Raw genomic sequence first — 24,498 nt, 5'->3', positions numbered from 1 at the left:
CAGCCTTATCTGCAGTGGGGAGCCAATCCTTCCTCCCAGAACATTCCCATCTTGCAAGGGTCAATTTGGGGATGCTTGCTTTTTAAGGGAAGAGCTTTTTCTGCAGCAGGCTGGTTTAGAGGCACAGGCAACAGAACAAACAGTTTTAGGCTTTGTTGTTGCCTGCCTATGTAACTTCAAACACCACACTCTGACCTCAGTTGACACAGTTGTGGAATGGAGAATGGGCTCCACTGCCCAGTGGAGATGTGAGGATGTGTCATGCCTTCCAGCCCAACTCCTCATTCTCTGGGGGCTGCGTCATGGAGCGCAGCAGCCCAAAATGCAGGAAATCCGCACCCAGCACTTGCTCATGTGCCCCCAGCAGGTCACATAGGGCCGGGTTCTCAGGTGCAAGTCAAGGCCGACACGTAGTGGGAGTTCTTCAGAGCCCTCAGGCCCACCTACCTTTGAGCATCCTGCTCTACAACACTTTGCAGTTCAAGGGGCTTTTGCAGGCCATCCCTTCCCCACGGCAGGAGAACAGTTACTGGCACAACACTGTGCTTCATTGGGTGCTATGTGCATGGCTGTTTAAAGCCTCAGAGGAGTTTGGGTACAAAAATATAGGGGATGCTTAAAAAGCCATAAGATATGTTTGTGTGGGTACTGCAGACCAGCAGGTTACTCTGTGTCCCCTCTCCCGCCCATATGTGTACTCTTACCTGTGGTATTTCAAGTTCATTTAAGGTAGTTTCCCTCTGTGAAGGAGGTGTATCTGCCTTTTCATTACATTTGTCACAAGATAAGAGCAGCTGTTTAGCAGAAGGTAGTGGGTGCACAATCTGCATAGACCCAGACTTACCCTTCATGGACATCTTTGAGCATTGTTATCTATAAGTAGATAGTAAGTGATAAATGTAATGAAAACAGGATGGGAGATTGTTGTGCTAAACAAAGTAAGTTTCATATAAATACATTCATAAATTTAAAAATAACAGTGTTTTCCAACAGTGTTAGCATCATATAGGGTAGTCTTTTTATTTGCAAAAGTCCTTCTTACTGTGCAACAACTGATTGTAAGATAGGAAAGATGTGTGGCATAATGCATCGCCGTCAGAAATCTTTCTGTAACAGTCCATAATCACATCTTCATTTTTGAAGAGCTTGGTTGTGGGCTGCTCAGGCAAAACCCCAGAAAGGTTGAAAATACCATTGGGGCCAATAGCAGTGAGAATTTTACCCAAATCAGGTCTCCGAATAGTAAATGATATGCCAGCCAGGTGCGTAACCCCACGCAGCCCCTCTGCTTTGGAAGCAGTGATGGGTAAAGAGAGCAATAAGCTGTAACCAGTGTGGCAAGCTGATGGAAATTTTGTCTGTGATTGCCTGTGGTTTGGAGAGTAGAAACTTCAAAGCCTCAGGAGGTGCAGGGAGTTGTAATCTCTCTTGAAAGTAAATCAGGCAGCAGAGAAAGTGAAAATGTATGGAAGATGCAGCTTCTGGAAAGAGTCTCTGCCGTGGTGTGCTTCAGAGATGCTGCAAGCTTGAGCAGCCTGAGAGGGACCCTTCTGCTTTCTTTCAAGCAAAAAGCAAAGCCAGTTAGCTCCCTATTTCACGTGTATTTAACTGCCTGGCTCTTAAGTTCTTGAGTACTTTTCAGTCTTCCTGTCTGTTTTGTTCTGTCCCTACCTTCTTGTTTTTCCCCCTTTTTTTAAGACAGAGAACACCGTATTATATTAGTAGAGATTATACCTTGTTATATCAAAACATTTGATAACACAAACCATTTAACCATGTACAGAATATACACTCTTTCCAGTGCTTTCTGTTTTTTGGAGGGAGAATTATATTCATACTTTACTAGAAAAATGCAATCCAATAGTCTTCCATATTTATTTGATAAGTGTTTGATATTTCTGAATGTTCTGCGACTTACAGGTATTTCATAGTTCTTTAAATGAATGCACATAATGCGCAGCTATGCACAGTGTCCTGAGCCTGTCTTGTCTGCAGGTATTTATGGCACAGATCCAGTTATCAAGATATTACCTGTAAGAGAAGAAAGATGACCATGTGAGTAAGAGACAAGACAGAGATGAACAGATCTAGGTCCTCCTCCTGACCAACCCTAGGGATCATATGAGCTTGTTCCTTTCCGAGGGACAATTTGTTTCTTAAAAAATATGTGAGGATGTGTTTACCTCCCCTACCTCCAGTAGCTTAGATCGGTACAAAAACAAATTATGCATACAGCTGATTTTTTTACAGCTGCAGCTGTTTTTCCCTGCTTAGATTTTCTATTTTTCTGGGTTGGGATAATGGAAATAAAATCAATGCCTTTATACTTTTTGGGGTTGTGTTTCAGACTCTGAGGTCACATTTGTAAAAACTATTATGGAAGAATTGTGGAAAACCTATATTGGTTTTTAGATCTTGGAAAAAATAGATTTTATTAAAAATACAGCTTTGCGCAAGATCGCTGTGTCGTTACCTTTTAAACCTCTGTATGCTTTGGTATCCCAATTATAAAAAAGAAATAATACCAACAGTTTCATGTACCAGGCACATGGAGTGCTCTAGCAATGCAGAGAGTATTTTGTCTCCTTTACCGGGGATACAAAATATGATACTTCTCAAAATGTCCATTGCTGTATCAATAACATTTAAACAAAAGTCTGTGTAGAGGTAGAAGCTGTAATTTTTCCCCCCAGAGATCTGATTCTGAGTCTGAGATAACCTTAAAACCTGATTCCCTCAGGACACTGATGAATCTGATTTGGCATCATCTTTTGCCATGTGAATCGTCCCATTGACTGCAAGAGGACAGCTCATGTGCTTTTAGATAAGCATCTGCGGAAGCGTTTAGCCAGACAGGGCAATGTTTTAACCGCTTGGCTGGACTCTGCTCTCAGTGAACTACTTTTTTAAAAGGAACAAGTAAGATTTTTCAGGGGTCTCAGTGACCAAGAACAGTAAAATACTTTCTTGCAAAAGACTTGTAAAACTGCCTTTGGGCTTACATCGAGGCAGAAAGAATGAGTTGTCTTTTTACCTTAGCCTCAATCATCACAAAAAAAAAACCAGTCTGTATCTTTCTTTCTTGCTCTCAATCTCTTTCACTCTTTTAAAATAGCCACTTTGTATTTCTTGCCCTGACACCGAAAGAGCAACCAATTTGCTGGCTTTTCTGTGACTTAGATTGCAGTGTTCAGACCCATGGGGGCACCCAGGAGTCCCAGAGCTGCCACTCACCTCTTGACACCCATTTGACCCTCTTCAGCACAAGGCAAATCTGACTCTCACCAGTTAAGAGAGACCTGCATAAAATAGCAAAGGGCTTTACAAGCCTAGAAGGTGCCAAGCCTGCAGTTGAGACCTAATGCAGGGCCACTGTGATGAGCTGTTACCTGTGTTGGTTGATTGGTTGGTTGATTTTCTGTCTCTTCCCTGTCCCTGCTTTCCTTACACAGTGTCAAGTCCTGCTTCCAGAACATGGAGATCTGCAAGCGGCGGGTGAATATGTATGACACGGTGAACCAGAGCAAGACACCATTCATCACCCACGTGGCCCCGAGCACATCAACCAACTTGACCATGACTTTTAACAACCAGCTGAACACAGTCCACAACCAGGTAAGGACATCGAACAGAAGCAGCCAGTGCTTGGAAGGTTTAAGTCCGTAGGGTCTAGAAGGTGAAAAGCAAAGTAGCATCCCATTTAACATGCCTGCAAAAAGATGGTTCTTTTTTACTCTCTTTCGTCTGTTCTTCCTCATTCTCTTTTCTTCAGGCAGGCAGTAATCTTGTGACATTTTGTGCAACGGTGAAATGTTGCCCTCAATTGTTTATGTTGTTGTTTGGGGTGATAAATCCTGCTTACTTGGGAAGTTGCTATGGGGAAAAGCTCATTAGTCCCTTAATGCAGCGTGCAGGACTGCACTCCCTGAGTCAGGCAGAAGTATTTGTGATCTTACAGCACTTCTTCAAATGGAAGGAAAAAGAATTTAAATCCTTCTATAACAGACACAGCGCTGTAACTGATCAACAGGAAGGAAGAGTTTAGTGGTAATGTTTATTCTTACCTCTCACCGATTTTAATGCAGGTGCCACAGTTGATGTGGGGCCCCTGTGCATGTACCCCCACGTTGTACTCCTCATTGGTGGGCTCTCGCTTTGTAGTGATGCTTTGGACTCTTGAATTAGTTTTACGTGCCCCAGTGTTGGGCTGACAAAATGTATGTGACTAGCAGGCTAAGTTGTTTACTGCGGTACTGTATTATAACAGTGAAAGGAAACTTTCCAGGGACAGCACCCTAGGAGGCTGAAGCTGAAGAAATAGCTACTGTCTTTTAAGCCTGTTGAGAGCAGGCTGCACAAGATTCACTCTAGACATTGCAGGTGACATTGCAGAAATGGTGCTTGGAAAGCAAGGGAGATAGAGGAGTCTGTGTAGATGTACGGGCTGTTCCTGTGTCACTCAGAAAAGCAGACTTCATGACTCAATTCTCAATATATGTGATTGCAGAAGGTCTGTCGGAACAATTCGTTAAGCAGGTGCAGGCAGAGCTAGGTCATGGCTTCGTGTGATAGGGTATTAGTTGCAAACACTGGTTCACTTTCTTGGCTGTTTCCGAGATGCTGACTAAAGAAATGTGGGCTACATGCTCCCCTAGGCCGCAGCTGCAGGTCAGGGACACCATTTGTAGCACAACTGCTAGTAGGAAATGCAGACTTGCTTTCGTTTCTTCACAGCTCACTAGATGTTAAGATCGGTTGTTGGCTGGGGAGATCCGTGGTGATCACTGAATTCTCGTAAGGGGTGTGTGTTGTGAGCAGAACCGGTATCTCCAGTGTTCCTAGAAGAAGTGGTAGAAACATTTCCTGGAAAGGTGTTTTAATTTGAACAAGCTCTAAACCTTTTGCTGTTCTCTTCACAATACCACTCATCTTGGCTCTCTGGTGCTCCCTGTCTCTGCAAAATATCTGGGGATTGTCTCCTGGTTACAGCTCCTGAGATCAGGAGTGTGGGAGCTGTCGTGGCTGCTGCTTGGTGTGTGGCACAAGGGAACAAATGGCACTTCCCTGCCTCTGCACAGAGAGGAGGGAGAAAGGTTTCACCATCGCGTCCCTCAGGTCCGTGGTTGCAACTGTGTTGGTGCAGCTCAGGGTTGCCCTTCCCGGGCCCAGTAGCAACTGGGGCAGCACAAAATGCTGAGCCTGCTGCCTCCTGCAGCCTTGATCAGAGCCTTGTCCCTGGTTCATGCGTTCACCATGAGAAAGTGTTGTCTCACCTGTCTCCAGCAGTGGTTCTGGTGCTTTTGGATGGAGGGGAAGCGTGGATCTGGCAGAGTCTAGCTGCCTAGACATCAATGCTAAGGGCGTATTTTTACAGAGCAGTGGCAGAGCTGTTTAGGGATCATCCTGAGAGAGAAGACTCATTCCAGCCTTTCCTTTACTTTGTATTTAAGACAACACATGCCCTTTGGATTAGGTTTTGAATTTGAAAGAATCAGAAGGCATAACAGTAGGTAATAATAATATTTTCAAAGTCCAAACTTCTCTTGGCTTGACTGTCAGAGCAGAAACTCCAGCATGGGATGTTGCAAAGCCACACAAACCAGCACAGTGTTCCGCAAAACATCTAGAAATCTAAGGGTGATTTGTTTTTTATTTCAACTGAGTCTTCCCTCTCAGGATGAAGCTTCAGAGGGCATGGAGGTCCTGAGTTTCTTTTACTTAAGAAATATGAGCTGCTTCTAGAGTATGTGCATGGTGAGAGAACAGTGTGATTTGGGGATAGTAGCATTTTCTGAACCCATATTCTGCCTGCTGCAAGTCAAAGCCAGTAGAGTGATAAATGGGGCTACAGTTCTGCTGTGGAGAAAGCGCTGTGTCTCCAAGCAGAACACGGCAGCACCGCATGGTTGGAGGTCCCATGGTGTGGTACAGCTGCAGTTACTCAAGCAGACCATGTTCCTTTCCTCATCACTGCCCTTGCCGCTGCGCTTCTCAGCATCCTGTTCTACCCCTTGTTTGGTTTCAGTTTGCTGTTTTGTTTTGGTTTTTTTACTTTATCTTACGCTATTTTACTTTTTTATTTTCTTTTTGGATTTTGCTTCCTCCAGCATACCCATGTCCCTCATTTTTTTGTTGTTGTTTTTGTTTAATTCCCATCATGCCTTTAGACCACCAACCTGGCTCCCACCTCCTCCAGTGCCACTATTTCCTTAGCCAACCCCGAGGTCTCCATACTAAATTACCAATCTGCACTCTACCAGCCTTCAGCGGCGTCCATGGCTGCGGTGGCCCAGAGGAGCATGCCCCTGCAGACAGGAACAGCGCAGATCTGTGCCCGGCCCGACCCCTTCCAGCAAGCTCTCATCGTCTGCCCACCAGGCTTCCAAGGTAAGCAACAGCCTCACCAAGTCTTGGTCAGTCACTGCTCACTCCCTGCTGCTGTTTCATCCAGCTCTTGGTGGAATCACAGAATCACAGAATGTCAGGGATTGGAAGGGACCTCAAAAGATCATCTTGTCCAATCTCCCTGCCAGAGCAGGAACACCTAGATGAGGTTTCACAGGAAGGTGTCCAGGCGGGTTCTGAATGTCTCCAGAGAAGGAGACTCCACAACCTCCCTGGGCAGCCTGTTCCAGTGTTGTTACCCTCACTGAGAAGTAGTTTCTTCTCATATTTAAGTAGAACCTCCTGCGTTCCATTTTGTGTCTATTGCCCCTTGTCCTATCATTGGTTGTCACCGAGAAGAGCCTGGCTCCATCCTCATGACACTCAGCCTTTACATATTCATAAACATTAATGAGGTCACCCCTCAGTCTCCTCCACGCTAAAGAGCCCCAGCTCCCTCAGCCTTTCCTCATAAGGGAGATGCTCCACTCCCTTAATCATCTTCGTTGCTCCTTAGCGCAGATCATACTTACAGACCAGCAATTTTTCTGCTATAAGAGCAGTGAGGTTGTTGCAGATGGAAATCACAGGATCATAGAATAATTTTGGTTGGAAAAGACCTTTAAGATCATCAAGTCAAACTAATAACCTAACACTGCTGATATTTGCGTCAGAGGAGGTCCTTGCAGGCACGTCTAGCATCATGGGCTGGAAGTGGCTGGTCTGAAACAATGGGGCAAGCATTGAGAAGGGGTTAGGGGAGAATATGTGAAATTTTTCAGCCTATACCCTGAACGAAGTTTAAGGCTCTTCTGCCTCACTTTGATAATCTTGAAAACGTAGCCCCACAACAATGATAAATCAGTACATAAATAACTTGTTCATCACTTCTCAGTGATTCAGTTGTTAAAAGAGGGACTCAGGAGGTTAATGCAGCAGGGAGTGTGGTGCTGGTGGAGATGAGTTTTGCCTCCACAACAGATACTCATGGCCATTTATTGGTACAATTCCTTCAGCTGCAAACAGCTCTGCCTGTGTATACCAGTGGCAGGCACCATTGTCAAACAACTCGGGTGATGGCCAGATTTAGCCACTTGTCCTTGTCTTGACTTTGCATGCTGTAGCAATTTGGAACAACTAGCTAGGTGTCTGTAGGAAGTGATCCAAACAGACCTTGGTTCAGCTAGTGCAACTTCTACTCTTAATTTCTGCAAGCCTGTCTGTACAGCAGTCTCTAGACACTTGTTAAATGTTTTCAGGATTATCAAAGCTCTTTTGAACCAAGGGAGTTTAGCTAGACCTCTTCTGCATAGTTAAAATGCATCTCGAGGGTTTCACTTCAGAAATGTATTGCTAGAATATGTAAGCTAACATCTTCTGCTTGCTGTTTTGAAAAAGCTCTAGAGCAGAGGAGGTAGCACAGGCTGTGCCAGGCACTAAGGTGGTGGAGAGGGAAGTTTCCTCCACATCAGTTAGGCTAATTGCATGGCTGAGTCAGCAATGGCTGGAGTTTGGGGTGTACTGGATTACATAGTCAGATGAGAATGTTTTAAATGTGAGTCCTGAGAAGCTGTGCGAGAGAAAATCACCTTTTTCTGTCATAGCTGAGTGAGCGCACAGTTCTGGATTCCCATCCCTCTGTCCCACTTGGGTCACAAGAGAGACTTGTCACATAGCAATGTTTTTTGGCTGGCAAGGATCATTTTCTGTTATCAAACCAGAGAACATGGGGGAGGATGAGCCATTCCCTCCCCTCTCTTCCTTTTCTCCCTGTACATATTGTGTTACATATTGTGTGAAAATGTCTCCCATGGATTCATGATACCCCAAAAATATGAACTCAGTTAACCATTTACCATCTTTGAAAATGTCTTCTCTGCACTCTTATGCATGTATCACGTTTATGAATATTGGATGGACACCTTTGAGCTGAGGTAAAATAAGTGGGGCCCTGAAAGCCTGATCAGATTGAAGTGGACATCAGTGAGTGCCGTTAAGTTCCTCTGAAAACCAGACCCCTGTTCCTAGCAATGATGTTGGTGGGTAATGCTGTACCTTCTGTGCTGGTGGAACAGGGTTACAAGCCTCCCCTTCGAAGCATGCTGGGTATTCAGTTCGGATGGAGAACGCCGTTCCCATTGTCACTCAGGCTCCTGGGGCCCAGCCTCTTCAGATCCAGCCAGGACTCCTCGCACAGGTAAGGAGCCCGGAAGACACTGAGCTCGACGTGTATTTTTTTGTGTGTTGTTTAGCTCTTGGACGTTGAGGAGAGGAGCTTTCTCCAAGGACCTTCTGTGGTGCAGTCTGGAGACTTGGGCAGCCCATATAAGGGTCTCCAGCTTTCTCTGAAATGTCCAAACTTTCCCCGGTTCATTGTTCAACTCAAAGGCTATGTCAGAGTTGCAAAAGCCTCTGGTAAAACCTTATTTCCTTCTATTTCTCCCCTGGAAACACTGGGAAGCCTCAGGGGAAGCTGTGTCAGGCCTCTGCTGAGGAGGCACTGGTCATAAACCTTCCTTCATCCTCCTGAATGTGTGCTCTCAATGGTAGCTGGTGGCCAGGAGTTGTGCTGGGGAATTGCATGCGGCCAATAAATACCTTTCATGCTTTGCAACTTTGCACCCTTCTGTTTTATGAGCTGCCCCTCTGCTTTTAAGTTATGAGAGAGATCTAGGGGGTCAGGAACAAGGTCCCCACAGCCGAGGAGCTCTGCTTGTCAGCAGCACTTGTTGGCACAATTGTACGGAATGCTGTCATGGGAAAAGCATGGTTTCTGCCAGAAGAGAAAAGAAATGGGGATGGGTACTATCAATCATTTGCACATCCTCAAGGGGAACCCCAGCTCCTCAAAAAGGAGGAGCAGTTTATTCCTTCTTGTGCTGGCTCCAGTTAATCTGCCCCTATTGGTTTTCAGCTGCTGCCATGGTACCTCTGTTTTTCTGGCAGGAAAAAAAAAAAAAGTGCCTAGTATACTTAGTATTAAATTATACAGCCTGGAAAATATGAACTATGAGTCAAAAATGCATGCCACTGACTCGGGATTGGTTGATCTGGCATGCTTTCATTAACGCCAGCACAGTCTTACGCAGTCAGGTACCAGCAGACTTGAGGGTTTATGCCTGTGCATTGCCTTGCCAGGGTAAGACTCGGTGCAGTTGCCTTCCTTTGCCAGCTACCAGTCAAGCTTATCTGGTGAAGATGGGTTGAAACAAAACTTGCAGCCTGTGTGATTTCCATTAGCTAAGGTGCCCTGCCCCTTCCCAGTAGCCAAGGGCTACTAGAGGAAAGCTAGAGGGCTTTCTAAAACACTGAACCTATTTCTTGCAGCCTGTTGTAACAATCTCCCTGGACCAGTTCTCTTGTTTGGTAGGAAAGGAGAGCCTAACAGGTAGGGGGAACAAAAACAATGGCAAAGCAAGATGCAGTCTGTGCAAGGAGAGTTGCAGGCGCCTATTGCTTGTGCAAGAAGCCAGCCAAGGTGGCGGAGGAAGGAGGTGACAGAGCTTTGCCCAGCCCTGCCGTTCTGCCAGGCCCCCTGAGGTGTGCTGTTACATGGGGCTTAGAGGGGTGAGGGTTGGGTCTAAAGCATCCTGAAAGATCTTTGGACCTCTAATCCCTTTCTTCTTGAGGTGGCCTTGTTGGGGTCACTGTGCAGTCTGTGGGAGGGAAGGAGTGTTCAAAAGAACCTTTGCTACCCACTTCTGTGCTGCCCCTGCTACACAGAATCATAGAATCATTTTGGTTGGAAGAGACCCTCAGGATCAGAGAGTCCAACCATAACCTAACTCTAGCACTAAACCATGTCCCTGAGAACCTTGTCTACACACCTTTTAAACATCTTCATGGATGGTGACTCAACCACTTCCCTGGGCAGCCTGCTCCAATGCCTCGCAACCCTTTATGTGAAGAAGTTTTTCCTCATGTCCAATCTGAACCTCCCCTGATGCAACTTGAGGCCACATCCTCCTGTCCTGTCACCTGCTACTTGAGAGAAGAGACCAACACCCTCCATGCTACAACCTCCTTTCAGGTAGTTGTAGGCAGTGATAATGTCTCCTCTCAGCCTCCTTTTCTCCAGGCTAAACAGCCCCAGTTCCCTCAGCTGCTCCTCATCAGACTTGTGCTCCAGACCCCTCACCGTTGTCTGAACTCTCTATAGTACCCCTTTCTCTCTAGTGCCTCTCTAGTACCTCATGAACTCCCATTTCATGGGCTGCCCCTCTCATACTTTCGATGCATGTTTTATTCACTGTCACTTCCACAAGGGAATTGAGGCTGTTTCTGAAAAACACTCCTCACTTGCATAGATTTTTAATTCTTGATTTAATAAAAGAGAGGCAGTCTGCCTACTGATATATCTGTCTGTCTCACACGATGAGAAATGCTAGCTGCCTCTCTGATGGCAAGGCGCTCTGATTGATGCCGGTGGCATCTGGTGTCCGCGGGCCTTGCTCAGTACGGGCCGAGCAGCTGGTCTGATAAACAAATCTGTACCCAATTCCAGTTTCCTGAATGGAAAAACACAGCTTCTTTGTCATGCATTGTAGTCGCATCTGATCTCCAAGCGGCTGCCTGTCTCTCTTTCAGCACAGAGCTATTCCTCTCATGCGCAGCTGCTTATCTAATGCTCTTCAGACCGGATGGTGCGATTGCTCCAGCTACCAGAGGGACTGTCCCCAGCCGAGAGCACAGCGCCTCCAGAGACCACTTCTGTCTTTCCACCCACCTTGTTTGTCCTCCTGATGAGGCATGATGCCTCTCCTTGTGCTCCCAGCACTGTGTAGCACTTTTGTGTGTGTGTCAGGCTTTCTCCCCTGCCCAGCACGCAGCCCTGGTCACTGTGCTCACCTGCTTAGGCTGGCTGTGGCTGGTAAAGCCGTACTGCGTCTCGGCACAGCCAGTGCCCAGCTCTCCCTGTGCATGTTGTATGAGACCACATACTGTAGGCACAGAGGCCGGTGAGACTGATCCTGTCTTTACTAGCAGCTCTCTGCAGCTTCAGATCTCAAAAGAGACAAAGCTGTACAGTTTTCTGGCAGGCTTCCATGACATGACCCACAACTGTCCCCTGTCCTTGAATAGCGCCCTTAATTCTTGATTTTCTCTCCTTTTAACTCCTTCCCAGCAACAATTCTTCCCACGTAGGTCCTGCCACTGGCTTTCAGAGCAGACACGCTTATTCCATTAGTTGTTCTGCCTGTGTGTAAGCACAGAGCACTGTGCTGGTGGATCAGCCTAGACAAGTCTTATCGACAGATGAAATGATTCAGTGGTCCTTACCTAACAAGTGAGGAATTTGTGCCTGGACCCTGACACTGCATCTAAATTTATGCCCTGCACTTGGGAAAGGAGCTTAGATTTGTTCAGTTCTCTTCCTGAAAAGGGAGGCAGCAGTTTTCTCTGCAAGTAAATCCAGGTAGTCCCCTGGGACTGACTGCAACAGTAGTTTAGTCTCCTCTTTCCAATCAAAGTGGAGACAAAAAGGAACAGAAGAAAAGAGCGTGGAAAAAAATAAAAATTTCCTTTTCTTTCTTCCTGATCTTTTTGCATCTTTGTGTCTTCCTCCTACCTGCTCCAAGCAGCACTAGTCTGTGGTCGTGGTTCATTAGATGAAGAGTTTTCAGGAGCCCTGTTACTGTCCATCCTTTGCAGGTGTTGCTGAGAGGCCTCACTGTAGCAGCCTTTTCATCTTACTCAGCAAGGCAGAAAATTAGAAGACAAACTTCGGAGCAGAACTGGGAAAAGAGGATTTGGGGTGGGCTGTTTGTTTTACTGGGGGATAGGAGGGGATTATGGGGATAGTTAACAGAATTCTTGTGAGGATGGAGACGGAGACAAATGCATACTTGGAAGAAGCCTCCCCTCTTTAAAATTTAGCCTCCTTAGAACTGTGAGGTGACACAACATGCGTCAAATACAGTGGTGCCGTTTAGGACTAAGGAGAACTATAGTTGGTACCCCTGCATTCCCCAGCCCTGGCAGGGAGAAGCTGCTGGAGCCGCCTTCAGGCAGCACATAGCAAAGAAAGTTTCTCAAGTCAAAAAAACCCACAATCATCTGACTCGTGTGTGGAGTCACTGGAGCAGGACGACCTGAGTGGTGCCTGTGGCAGCACAGCTGGAGGGATGGTTGCATAGCAGAACGATGGCTCAACTCACAGGGCAGAGATTTCCACCCCTGCAAGGGGGGCACCCACTCAGAAAAAAACAGGGAGGACACGGAGAGGAGAGGCACGCAGTGTGGAGCCATGCACGGCGCCACTCTGGTTTGGCTGGGTGGCTCCTGGTGAGCTGGAAGCAGATGACTGGGCTCCTTGGCCCGTGCAGCAGGATGTTGCTTCTGAGGAGCGCTCAGTAACCAATACTCACTCCCTTTTGATATCCCCAAATTCCTCTTTTTTTTTTCTTCCTTGCAAAAGCCTTGTAGCTCCCTGTTCTCTTTCCCAGTCCTTGAAAAGTTCATTTTCTTGAAATCCTTTAGGTCCTGTTGGGGTAGGAAGGAAAATTGGCTGGGCGGGGCCGTGGAAACAGTGATGGCACCGTAGTGCCTGGTTGATCTGAAAAGTCAAAATGAAAAGTTGCTAATGTGTTTGATGTTTAGATTGAAACACCGATTAGTTTCAGTCCCTTCCATTCCGAGTTTAACCTGAAACACAGATGCAGCTTTGGACAGCAGGGATTTTTTTTGTCCCTCGTTTGTGCTCTCTCTATTGATAACTTTTACTGCTTTTACCACGGTTTCCTAACAGTATTTGTCATCTATGACTGAAAAGTGGTAAGAGCTAGGTAGTATGGCCGTGATCATGATCAGGAGCTCCAGCTGAGCATGGAGCAGCACCACGCTCAGTGTATGACAGCTCTTGTAAAGAGATTGTCTCCCTTCTGTCCCACAGCAAGCGTGGCCCAGTGGCACCCAGCAGATCCTGCTCCCTCCTGCCTGGCAGCAGCTGACGGGGGTGGCCACTCACACTTCTGTCCAACACGCGACCGTCATCCCGGAGTCCATGGCGGGCACCCAACCACTGGCAGACTGGAGGTAAACTGGAGGTGCTTGGAGGCTCCCCAAAGTACCCACCGGTGCTGGAGGAGGCGTGAGAAGAGCTGGGGTGGGAGGGATGGGAATGGGGTCCTGCCAGGCTGTAGAGCTGCGGGGAGAAGGGCAGAGGCTGCAGCCTGACACCCCCGTCTGAGAGCTACAGGCAGCTTCGCTGTCTCCTGTCCCTTCAGTCAATTCCCTGAGGAAAATGCTCCTTCCTTAGGGGACTGGGAGCCTGACAGGCCCTGGAGGAGGGTGCCTTGGCAAAGGCAGCGGGAGCTTGAGAAAGAGCCTGCTGAAGAGCCGCCCGTTCCGTTTTACACGTGTGCCTGTCTCCCCCACTTTGCAGGAACACCCATGCTCATGGCAGCCATTACAACCCCATCATGCAGCAGCCCGCGCTGCTGGCGAGCCACGTCACTCTCCCCGCCGCCCAGCCCGTCAACGTGGGTGTCGCTCACGTCATGCGCCAGCCGCCCGCCACCACTGCCGCCTCCGCCAGGAAGAGCAAGCAGCACCAGTCGGCACCCCGGTGAGTGGGCACAGCTCCCAAAACTGGCACCAGTCATGGCCTCGGTCAGGCAAGAGTCATACGGGGGTTGTTCTGAATCATAGAATAGTTTGGGTTGGAAGGGACCTTCAAAGCATGTCTAGTACAAGCCCCCTGCAGCTTTGCAATGCGAACGTGCTGGTGAGGGTGGTCTTTACTGACCTCTGTGGGGCAAAGGGAGGTTTCTTCCATGGCCCATGAGGGATTAGATCGTGGTTTGTGTGACTGGAGACTGCACCCAGGGCAGGAGAGTGGGAGCTAAGTCGGGGTCATGTGCATTTTATACCCATTTGCTGTGGGGATTACTGGCTGGAGGGGTTGCAAGATGAAAGGCTCGGACCCCATTCATAGAGCTCAGTATGCTACTGAGATTACCCAAGGCCTTCTAGTCATCGTAATTAAAAAGTAACTATATTCTCAGGTCAGTGTGGTGCCATACCCAGTTGCCAGATGTTTTTCTTCCCATCTCAAAGCACTCCAGAGGTGCAGTGCCTGCATTTCCACAGGGTGGTGCACTTCCAGGGACTGCATCTTCAGGAACACATGCCTGAGGTGTGCACATATGTGCCCTTTCAAAAGCAATGGGATGAGGACATATCTTCTGAGTTTTAATTCCATGCAGAGTGGAGGACTGGGGTGGCTTTAAGCCACCTTCAGGCTCTTCAGCTCCTAATGTAGGTGGTTTGCTCCTATCTTCAACAACACACACCAGCAACAGATACCCGCACTGGCCTTGTTATAATCACGGCAGCTTAAAACCAGGCACTTTATAAGCACATTTCATACATGGGCAATCCTTAGATATCTACATCTGTCAACTTTAAACAGGACCATTTCGCTCTGCAGGGAGGAGACAGGGTTTTGGTTCATCCTGTGTGATGTGGTGCAAGTCAAATGGCAGGATGATGGCAGTGTCTGTCACAGCCCTGTAGTCTTGCTTAGAGGACAGGGCTGTTTCAGACGTATGTGCAGCTGTTCCGGGAAAAGTCCTCTGGGCTGTGAAACTAGCACATTTCTTAAAAAAAATACAGCAACAAAACCAAAAACAGTGTAGGGGAGAGAACCAAAATGGGTCACCACTCATGCAGTGCCAAGAACAGAGGAGTTTGTGGCTTTCCTGGGTGATTGCACCAAGGCCAGAGGAGCTCTGAGTTCACAACTGACTCGACCCTAGTTAAGAGGCCACTATTTACATCTTTCCTATTTATCTGTTCTCTAATGTTGCTTTTACTTTGGGTGGGCTCCAGCTGTCTTAGTCCATTCATCATGTAGAGCAGAGGCAGCCATATCCCCACCAAGTCAGCTCGAGAGCCCCTCTTGCACCCAGTATGCCTGTCTGTGCGAGGCCTGCTGTCTCCAGGGGCTGGGTGACAGTGTCCAGAAGAAACTGGACACTTTGAGAGCGACAGGTTCCTTCATCTTCATTAATCGTGATGCTTTTGTAGCCAAATGAGGAACGTGCCCCTTTGGAGAGGAGGGTACTCCACACTGCTCATTGGTATTCAAAAAGCAGTGCGAGTGCTACTGGGCAAGCCATTTGTTATGCAAAAGAGCCTGGGTAAGTTGGTATAGTGTGATATGTCCGGAATGATTTCCTTTTGATGGATGCCACCTATTCCTTTTGTTAGCTTTTGGGCCAAGCTGAACATGCAGCCCAGGCCCCTCTGCAGAACAAAAGCAGAACTTTGTTTTCTTCATTTTTGAATCTGCAAATGTTTTACAATAGGCAAAAGAAATGCAAGGAAAAAAAAGAAAATGTGGGAAATGAGTGAAATGGGCTCTAGTCAGTGTGCTTTGGTAAATATTCCTGTCTGCAGACCTGTACTGCACTGTTTGGTGGACAAGTTCTGTGTTCAGATCCATGATCCAAGTGAGCCCTTTCCAGCTGTCAGGGAGGGAAGCTGGAGTAGGAAGGCTGGGGAAAAAACAGGGCTTGAGAATTATTTTCCACTGCATAATAAGAAGATTGTTCTTTTCTTTCTGATTTATATATGCTGTATCTGATGCTTCACATTGTAATTAAATGAAACTGATTATATGTCCTCCCATCTGTGTGCTCTCATCCATGGGACTCCACTATCGTAGAGGATGAAGCATTGGGCAGGAAATGTTTGTTGAAAAGATTCTTAAGCAGAAAATTAAATTTCCAAGTAAGAAAAGCAATTTTCCTGATAAATTATTGTTGTTTTCCACAACAAATTATAATTTTACTTTTAGCTTTTTCTGGCCAAAAAATATCTGGTCACAATGCATCCATGCAGGATACAGGAGGAAGGGATTATCATTTGGGTTGTTCTTCCTTCTGCAACAGCCATACGGTGCCTGCCTGTGTTTTGTGTGTCCGGGCTGTGTGATTAGCCTCCACCTCCCAGCACAAGCTCCTGGGAGGCAGCATTTCTCATTTGGAGATTTCTAGGGAAAACAAAATTGGTATTTTAATAAAAGAAACTGCTTTTCAGCTAATTATATGAATAAGTCATGTGAGGCATTCTGTCCTTTGAAGAGGTGACTATGCTAATTTTGCACTTTCCCTAGACTCCATAAATCAGTGCCACTGAATCAGAGACCGGGAATCAGATGCCATGGCGACGGGCCACTTAAGCAAACTTAAGTTTTAACCAACTAACAACCTTTCCTGTTTCCAGAAATGCATCCACCTATGAAGTTTCATCCTCTCAATCCATCAGCTCACCTCAGCGGTCGAAACGGGTGAAGGAAAACACGCCTCCCCGCTGCGCCATGGTGCACAACAGCCCGGCCTGCAGCACCTCCGTCACCTGTGGCTGGGGCGACGTGGCCACCAGCACCACGCGGGAGCGGCAGCGGCAGACGATAATCATTCCCGACACCCCGAGCCCCGCAGTGAGTGTCATCACGATCAGCAGCGACACAGATGAAGAGGAGGAGCAGAAGCATGCACCCACCAGGTGAGCAGTGGCTCTCTGCACTTCTCTGTGTGCAGGAGAGAGAGGGACAGAGGAAGAGAAGTGATGGAGCATCCCAGGAGTTGCTGTAGGGTCCCAGGAGCCACAATTGGGTCTCAGCACCCAGGTTGTCTTTTTTCTTTGAGAGGAAATATGATGGGGAGGCTTAGATACTAGCTGAGGACTCCACAGACTTAGGTGATGTTCCCTACCATGCTGTACATTTGCTGTGTGACCTTGGAGAAGTGTAGTAGTCTCTCATCTGTAAAAGGAAATAATAGTTTTTGCGGAACTGTTGAAAGGATGCTTTAGAGATTCTATGGTGATGAGCTTTTTAAAGTCAGCCTTTTAAAACAAAAAAGAAGGGCTTAGAAGGAAGGTAGCTTAAAATTGCCTTTTCTCTGTCTAAGCGATCTGTAAAGAGCATTAAATGACACCTTTCATGTCTGTTATTTTCCATAAAAAGATCCTGAAAAACAGCTAGTGGTTGTGTCATAAACACTCAGTAACGGTACATACCTTGCAAGAAGTTTGCTCTGTTCTGACTGTGTTGCCAACACATCCCTGAACTATCATCTTAACTGGCAGAAACTGATTGCTTTTTGACTGACTATGCAGAGAGGCATAGATGAGGCGATAAAGACCGTGGTGACTGAGTTTGCTCCTCAGAAGTAACTCACACAAGTGAACAGCGTGGCCCAGGACTGCTGCCACTGCTGATCATCTGCTGTGGATGAGAGAGGACTTAATTTTCCAGGACTGTCTTTTCAGCACCTTTATCACATGCAAACACTCTAGGTTTCACATCTGATGCCAGTCACAAGACATCGCTCTGCTTTATACTTTGTAGAGAAGTAGCCTTGCAAACAGCTGAATAATTACACCATCTTTGTGTTGGTAGCTGAGTTAGGAAGTTTTTAACCTAATCCCTCCAGTATTATCGAGAGAGAATTTATGTTTTTTATTTAGAACATGCTTCATGGCAGATTTTCCTTTAATCACTGGAGATACCTATCTATATCTCTACATCTCTGCGGTGTGGTAGTAAGTGGAGCACTGCAAATGTGCACAGAACAGATGAGATGTATTTGGCCTCAAGGAGCTAAAAATCTGTAGAGAGGAGCCATATGATTCAGGCGTCTAGGGCTGCAATTTCAACCTGCCTCCTGACAGGCACCGCTGCTTCCCATTCCCCTTCTCCTTACCACTGAATTCCACCAGGCAGCGAGAGCTCAGTGCTTCTCATGTCCAGGTTTGCTATGAATGCAGTGGTTATCAGGGGGAACTGATCACAGGACAGTGTCAAATTTTTCACCTTAAAAAAAAAAACCCTACAGTATTCCTTAGTTTGGTAGGGAGAAGAGAGCATGTTTCTAGAAAGAGTTGAATGATGGTCAGCGTGGAAGTCAAGTGGCCTGTAAACACGGAGTCCCCACTTCCAGGGCAGGAAGGGTAAGGCAAAAGAAACGCTGAAAACTAAGGTTGTGAGGTTGGGCAGCATGAGAGGACAGGTGTCTCAAGGGTCATGGGAGCTATTTGCAAGCAGATTTACCCATGCTGCTGATCCCAGGCTTGGGAAAGTTATGTGCAAATACTTAGACTTACCACCTGGGTATCCCCTTGGGTCCAGAAGAGGATGGAGGGAAGAGCTGGGATCCTCCAGCCACTTCAGATAATGGTTGTCTCCTCTGCTTCGGGTTTGCTGCCGTCTGACCAGTTTCTTCAGTCGGCAGCTCTCCAGGGAGACAGACAGAACAAAGTTCTGGAAAATGTCTGGAAATCGAGTTGGGAGTTTGGGATATTTAAATATTCAGGCAAGGTCTGATGAGGGGTTAGGAAAGTAGTCCCAGGAGCCAGACTTACATAAACAAACTGGCTTTGATATGACTAAAGGATATTCAGGACACGTTCCTGCCCGGGATCAGATCCCTGGCTACTTTTTGTATCCATATGGCATATCTATACAGAGTGCTAGGGCGACAGCATTCCTAGAAGGCCAAAGCTTTAGAGCTAGATTTAATTTTGGAGCCATGTAGAGATATTTCACTTGGGCATGAGCTGTTCTCGGGCACCTTTTGGAATTCCAGAGTGAGCTAAATTGCCTACACAGATGTAGCCAGAGTGGAGAATTAAGGACAGAGACACAGATGAAAAACAGCAGGTCCAGAATGAGAATTTTTGTTTAAAGTCTCCAGGAGGGTGAAATCAACTCACTCAGCACCTTTCGACCCAGGCGTATCTAAAACCAGGTTCTCAGCTGGAGTAAGAATGTAGCTTCCAGTCTAGAAAGCTGTATCAACATTTAATGCCAAGGAACTTTGCCCCTGTCAAAGTATGAGGTCTTTTTCATTGAAAGCACGTCACATTTGAGAAAGTACCTCCAAGTTTTCTTATGTATTTTTTTGGCTCCAAGAAAAATGGGAGTGACAGTGAAGTGTGTTCTTTACTGTCATCAGTGCCCAGGTGTCCAGGATCTGAGTCAAAAATGAAACTGTGCAAAGAATGTGTTGTCTCACCCTTATTTATGCGAATGTTACCCTGTTGGGCAATCACTGTGGTATGGGGTTGAAAAGTAAAGAATAACTTAAAACACACTATCAGTCACATCCTAATTTTTTTTTGCTTTTATTTGTTGATTTCATAGCATGGTTGGGGTTGGAAGGGACCTCTGGAGATCATCCAGTCCAACCCACCTGCTAAAGCAGGTTCACCCGGAGCAGATCACACACAAATGTATCCAGGCGGGTTTTGAATGTCTCCAGAGAAGGAGACTCCACAACCTCTCTGGGCAGCCTGTTCCAGTGCTCTGTTACCCTCAAAGTAAAGAAGTTTCTCCTCATGTTTAGTCAGAAGCTCTTGTGCTTCAGTCTGTGCCCATTGCCCCTCATCCTGTTGTTGGGCACCACTGAAAGGAGTCTGGTCGAATCCTCTTGACACCCACCCTTGAGATATTTATAGACACTGATGAGATCCCCTCTCAGCCTTCTCTTCTCCAGGCTGAACAGACCCAGCTCTCTCAGTCTCTCCTCATAAGAAAGATGCCCCAGAACTCCAGTCATCTTTGTAGCCCTTTGCTGGACTCCTTCCAGTAGTTCCATGTTCTTCTTAAACTGGGGAGCCCAGAGCTGGACATCCTGGGTTAGAATACAGAAATCATATGGCTCTTGAGAGATCAAAGTTGATTGTGTGATCCCATTTAATTGATAGCAGCAGTATCTTTCCATTAACTTCACTGATGTTGGATCAGCTCCTGAATTTGCTACAGCACTTCCTTCTCCTATTTCCTCTGGGGTTAGAAATTTGTCTCTGACTCATGAGACTAAAAATGTTTATTTTATTGATTGCTCAGCCAAGATTGTTTAGAGCTACATGTGGTTGTGAGAAGTGGTAGATCCTTTGACCGTATAAGAGTTCGTAAGTCTCAGTTTGAGAAGGACTGGTAATGCTGATAAAAAATGATACTGCTGATGCAGTAAAGGAGCCCTACAGCTTGGATTTACTTCAACAGAAAAGCCTCTCTGTAATACCACAGCAGCAGAGAGAGCTTTTCTAGGACAGAGGGTGCAAGTTTTTATTGACAAAAGAAAAATCTGAAGAATTCGGTGTGATATGGGAAGAATTTTCCTTTTCCTTTCCCTTTCATTTCCTTTCGAAAAGCACAGATGTTCAAGTAGGGTATTTATGAAATAGCAGCTGGCCAGGCAGTCAGGACAGCGTGTTGCTCGTTCTTTGCTCGATCAGTATAGCTTGGTGTAATCTTTTTAAAATCAATAGTCATCTGAAAATGTTGGGCTCCTGTTGAGTAAAGGTGCTGGGGAGGTGTTGTGAGGTGGATTCTGGGGATCATGTTCGATGGAGCCTTATCAAAGGGAGCCATCTGCTGGGCCCCAGCCCCATGCCTGGGGCAAAATCACAGAGGAGGGACCTTGGGTACAGTTTGGCAGGAACAGTCTGCAGATAAGTGGTCAGAGATTTTTCAGGGGGCAAGTGTCTGGTTTTAAAAGTCAGTTTGTCAAAACCAAGGCTTTTTGCAGGCTACCTTGAGATTTTTCTAGTAGTATCCCCAACACAGTGAAATCTGGGGAAGCTTCAAAACTGCAAAAAGGTTTTGACTTTTTATTTTTTAAGGGAAAGAAAGCATTAGGTCTCTAACTAATTAAGGGGAAGACTTCTTTTTCCTGATTCAATGGAGTTTTTTTCTTCTTCCAAAATGTAAGGAAATAATAGAAAACAAATTTTGAAATGGGCAAAATAAAAAGGGAACATTGTGACTGACTGTTTTTACCTGGTTTGTGATACCCAGTGAAGTTTTGCATGTGACATTTTGTCTCATAGAACAGTAGAAAAAAAATTGCATATGAAAAGCACTATGTGGATATGGAACAATTTTGTGACCCTCTTTATTTATCTAGACTCTCAGTTCAGCGTCCTTTACAAACAGACTCTATAGGCCAAAGAGGTGTTTCCTGCTGTGCTGGAAGATAAAACTGTGATTGGTATTTATTCTGGAAAGAAGAATTTAGGTCTAACCATTACCTGTAAAGCACTGCAAAGAGTAAAAACAAGGGTGTAGGCTTGATATTTTTCTTATCAATTTATCCCTCTGAAGTTTCTCTACTTGCTCTAGCAAGAAAGTCAAGCAGACAGACCAACAGCAATTGGAGGACACATTCAGAAAGCAGCAAGTAGCAGGGGTCAAGTACACTTCACATGGTGCAGTGGTTTAAATATAAATCCTCCCTTGATTAAATATTTCTGAAGCTTAGCAGTAGAGAAAAATAAAGCAACGACTTAAACACAGAGCTGAGAGCAACAAGTGGGGACGGACTTTTTATCAGGGCCTGTTACAAGAGGACAAGGGGTAATAGTTTGAAACTAAAAGAGGGGAGGTTCAGACCAGACATGAGGAAGAAATTTTTTACACTGAGGCTGGTGAAACACTGGCCCAGGTTGCCCAGAGAGGTGGTAGATGCCCCATCCCTGGAGACATTCAGGGACAGGGCTCTGAGCAACCTGATGTAGTTGAAGATGTCCCTGCTCATGGCAGGGGGTTGGACTAGATGACCTTTGAAGGTCCCTTCCCACCCAAACTGTTCTATGGTTCTATTCTGGAAGTGCACCCTGGGGTGGCTGAATGGTGGCTGGGAGGGAGAGCAAGTGCAGGGCTGTGTCAGTGGTGCAGTGAGGAGTACATCCATGTCCTGCCACGGGCCACATCACAGAGTACGGCAGGGGGAAAGAGTGAAAGGAAGAGGCAGTGGAGGTGCCCATTATGATGTGCCTAGATGACATTCAATCCAAGCAACAAGTGCAACAGCCAAGGAAAATACGACTTTTCCTGAAACAATACAGTGATGATCTTGAAGTGGGTGGTTTTCAGGGTGGTAACACCTCTCCAGCTTGGCTTTACGCGGGGTCCTCACAGTAATCACTGTCTTCCTGGGCAAGAAGGACTGGACGACAGCTGTCACTTGAGCATACTTGGCCATCTTCACTGGCCCAAAATTCTTGCAGGGTGGAGGGTTTTTTTTTTCCTTTTTCTTAAGATGGTAAACTGTACAGTGAAGTCTCTGTGGGAGTCTCACCTTTATAACTGAGCATGAGCTGGTGGAAGTGGTTAATTCACCTTATTCACGTCATAGTGCAATGGTGGTAGAGCCGACTTCACAGGACTGTCATTCCCCTTACGCACAGAAATTGCTGGCAGGCTCAAACCAGGTGTTTTTGCCAACTTGCTGATGTGCATGTGTGAGGGTCAAAATACCATTTGTGATTCTCTTTTTGACATCTAGCCTATTGTGGCTATGTTATGCTGTGCATTATAATGCACTGACTCTGCATAGCAATATGTTGACTAACCTCAGTCATCTGGTAAAAGGATTGCTGCCTTCCATCTCCAGAAGACAGACCGATATGCAGCTAACACTTAAAATAACAGAGATAGACCATAGCTCTCTCGGCAAACCTTCAGCAACAGGACATTTAGAACTTGCTAGCAATTCAGTATATATGACTTAAATAGCTACAGCACGTGCTGTATAGTCTAATAAAATGGCCTCAGTACAGTGCTTGATAAATAATTCTTACCATCACAAATTCGCAAAGAAGGTGAGAGCAGATTAACAGAACAGGACAGAAGCTGAGCTGGAGAGGGGCATGTTCTCAGCACTGAGCTATGCATGGCATAAGATTTCAACGTGAAGAGAGCGATTGCAATTGTAGCATGAGTTTTTGCTGGCTGGCTCTATACTTGCCTAGAATAGGTGGGTTATTCTGAAGCAGCAAACTGAAAAGGTTGCGTGTTATCTGGTTTTCAGAGACCTGGACCAGATCTTTTTGTGAGGTGATGTAAAGCTAATGTGACATGGTGTACATGTACACCAGTCCAAAGACACGGTTGTGGGGTGGCTGCCTTTTCCCCCAAACCTAGGACATATTGGTGACCTTCAGAGCAGAAAGCCTTTGTTGCTATAGTGTCAGCCACACTGAAAGGTTTGTATCTCTTTTGGTGAACTGCACACTGAAGAATTGTCCTTAATAGACTTAATTTGCTTTTTCTGGGATTCTGGTGTAACTCAAGATCTTCAGGATCAAAAAAAAAGATCGTGGTCATGCAGTGCTATCACATACCAAGCTTTTGGGCTGGGCCTTCAGCAAGTCAAAATCATCTCAAGTTGCATTGTTCCAAGAGCTGTTGTCCCTATCCTTGGCTACTTGTGTGGTTTCCACGTTGGTTTAATACCTAATTCAACACCTTTTTCTTAATTTCCTCTCTCTTCTTGTTTGCGACATCTGCCTTTGGCACCTTCCCATTAGCAGTATCTCGTATGCACACCTTAGTTTCTTTCCCTGCACCTGTGCACAGACTCTCTTCTCTCCACTGAACCTTTCCTTGAAATCTTTCCTTGCTGTGGGGAGTAGGAACCCATGTCCATCTCTCCACTGTGCACTCACAAGGTGGTACGTGTTAGGGAGCCATCTCAGCGACCCGCTTCTGCATGTTCTAAGGCACGGTCGTGCTCTGTGTCTGCACATTGGGCAGATGTGAATTGTTTCGTGTCCAAGTTTCAGAACAAGCTCTTCGGGACCAGGTGGGAATGGGCTACCACTCATAAACTAACAATAAACTTACAAAGCAATGCATCTTTTTCCAGTTGCTGTTCTAAAAAGGAGAGTTAAAAAGCCTTCCTGGCTTATTGCTTTTCGGTCTGTGCAGATAGATTTGATGCCACTTTGGTAATCTTGCCCCCTCCCTCCTCTGGAGAATTAGAATACACCTACCCACATAATGCAGGCAGGCACACAAGCTGGCCGGGAGCACATGCTGACTCTCAACACTGTTAAATCACAAATGCTGCTGCTACTGTGCTTGCAGGAGGGAAAGCAATTACCAGGCTTGGAGTGAGCTTAATAGGAAGGGGGCAAGACTTTTAATAGCATTTTTCTGTGTAAGCACAAACATCCCCAAAAGCTGTGGCTGAGTTATAGGAATACAGCAAGTTTGCTGAGTAGGCAAGTGCTATGTCAACAGGTAAAATCTCTCAGTCCTGATAGTTTCTGAGCAGGGAAGGTGATACACCAGCCCGGAGCTGACACAGAGAACTC

At 46.3% G+C, this 24,498-nt stretch overlaps 1 protein-coding gene across 1 annotated transcript in view; it reads left to right on the top strand.

The window, feature by feature from the left end:
- Positions 1-24,498, top strand: part of HIPK2 (homeodomain interacting protein kinase 2) — a gene marked incomplete at its 5' end in the record, with an annotated part of 91,468 nt that overhangs the window by 59,872 nt on the left and 7,098 nt on the right. The window contains 6 exons of the mRNA XM_080363810.1: positions 3,453-3,615; positions 6,168-6,387; positions 8,460-8,581; positions 13,277-13,419; positions 13,769-13,951; positions 16,615-16,896. Coding sequence (XP_080219936.1) covers positions 3,453-3,615; positions 6,168-6,387; positions 8,460-8,581; positions 13,277-13,419; positions 13,769-13,951; positions 16,615-16,896 — 1,113 coding nt within the window. The remainder of the gene's footprint in view (positions 1-3,452; positions 3,616-6,167; positions 6,388-8,459; positions 8,582-13,276; positions 13,420-13,768; positions 13,952-16,614; positions 16,897-24,498) is intronic.

The sequence above is a fragment of the Nesoenas mayeri genome (genome assembly GCF_963082525.1).
Source record: "Nesoenas mayeri genome assembly, chromosome: 1".
Lineage (NCBI taxonomy): Eukaryota > Metazoa > Chordata > Aves > Columbiformes > Columbidae > Nesoenas > Nesoenas mayeri.
Note: the sequence above shows the minus strand (reverse complement) of the source record. Positions and strands in the feature narration are given on the sequence as shown.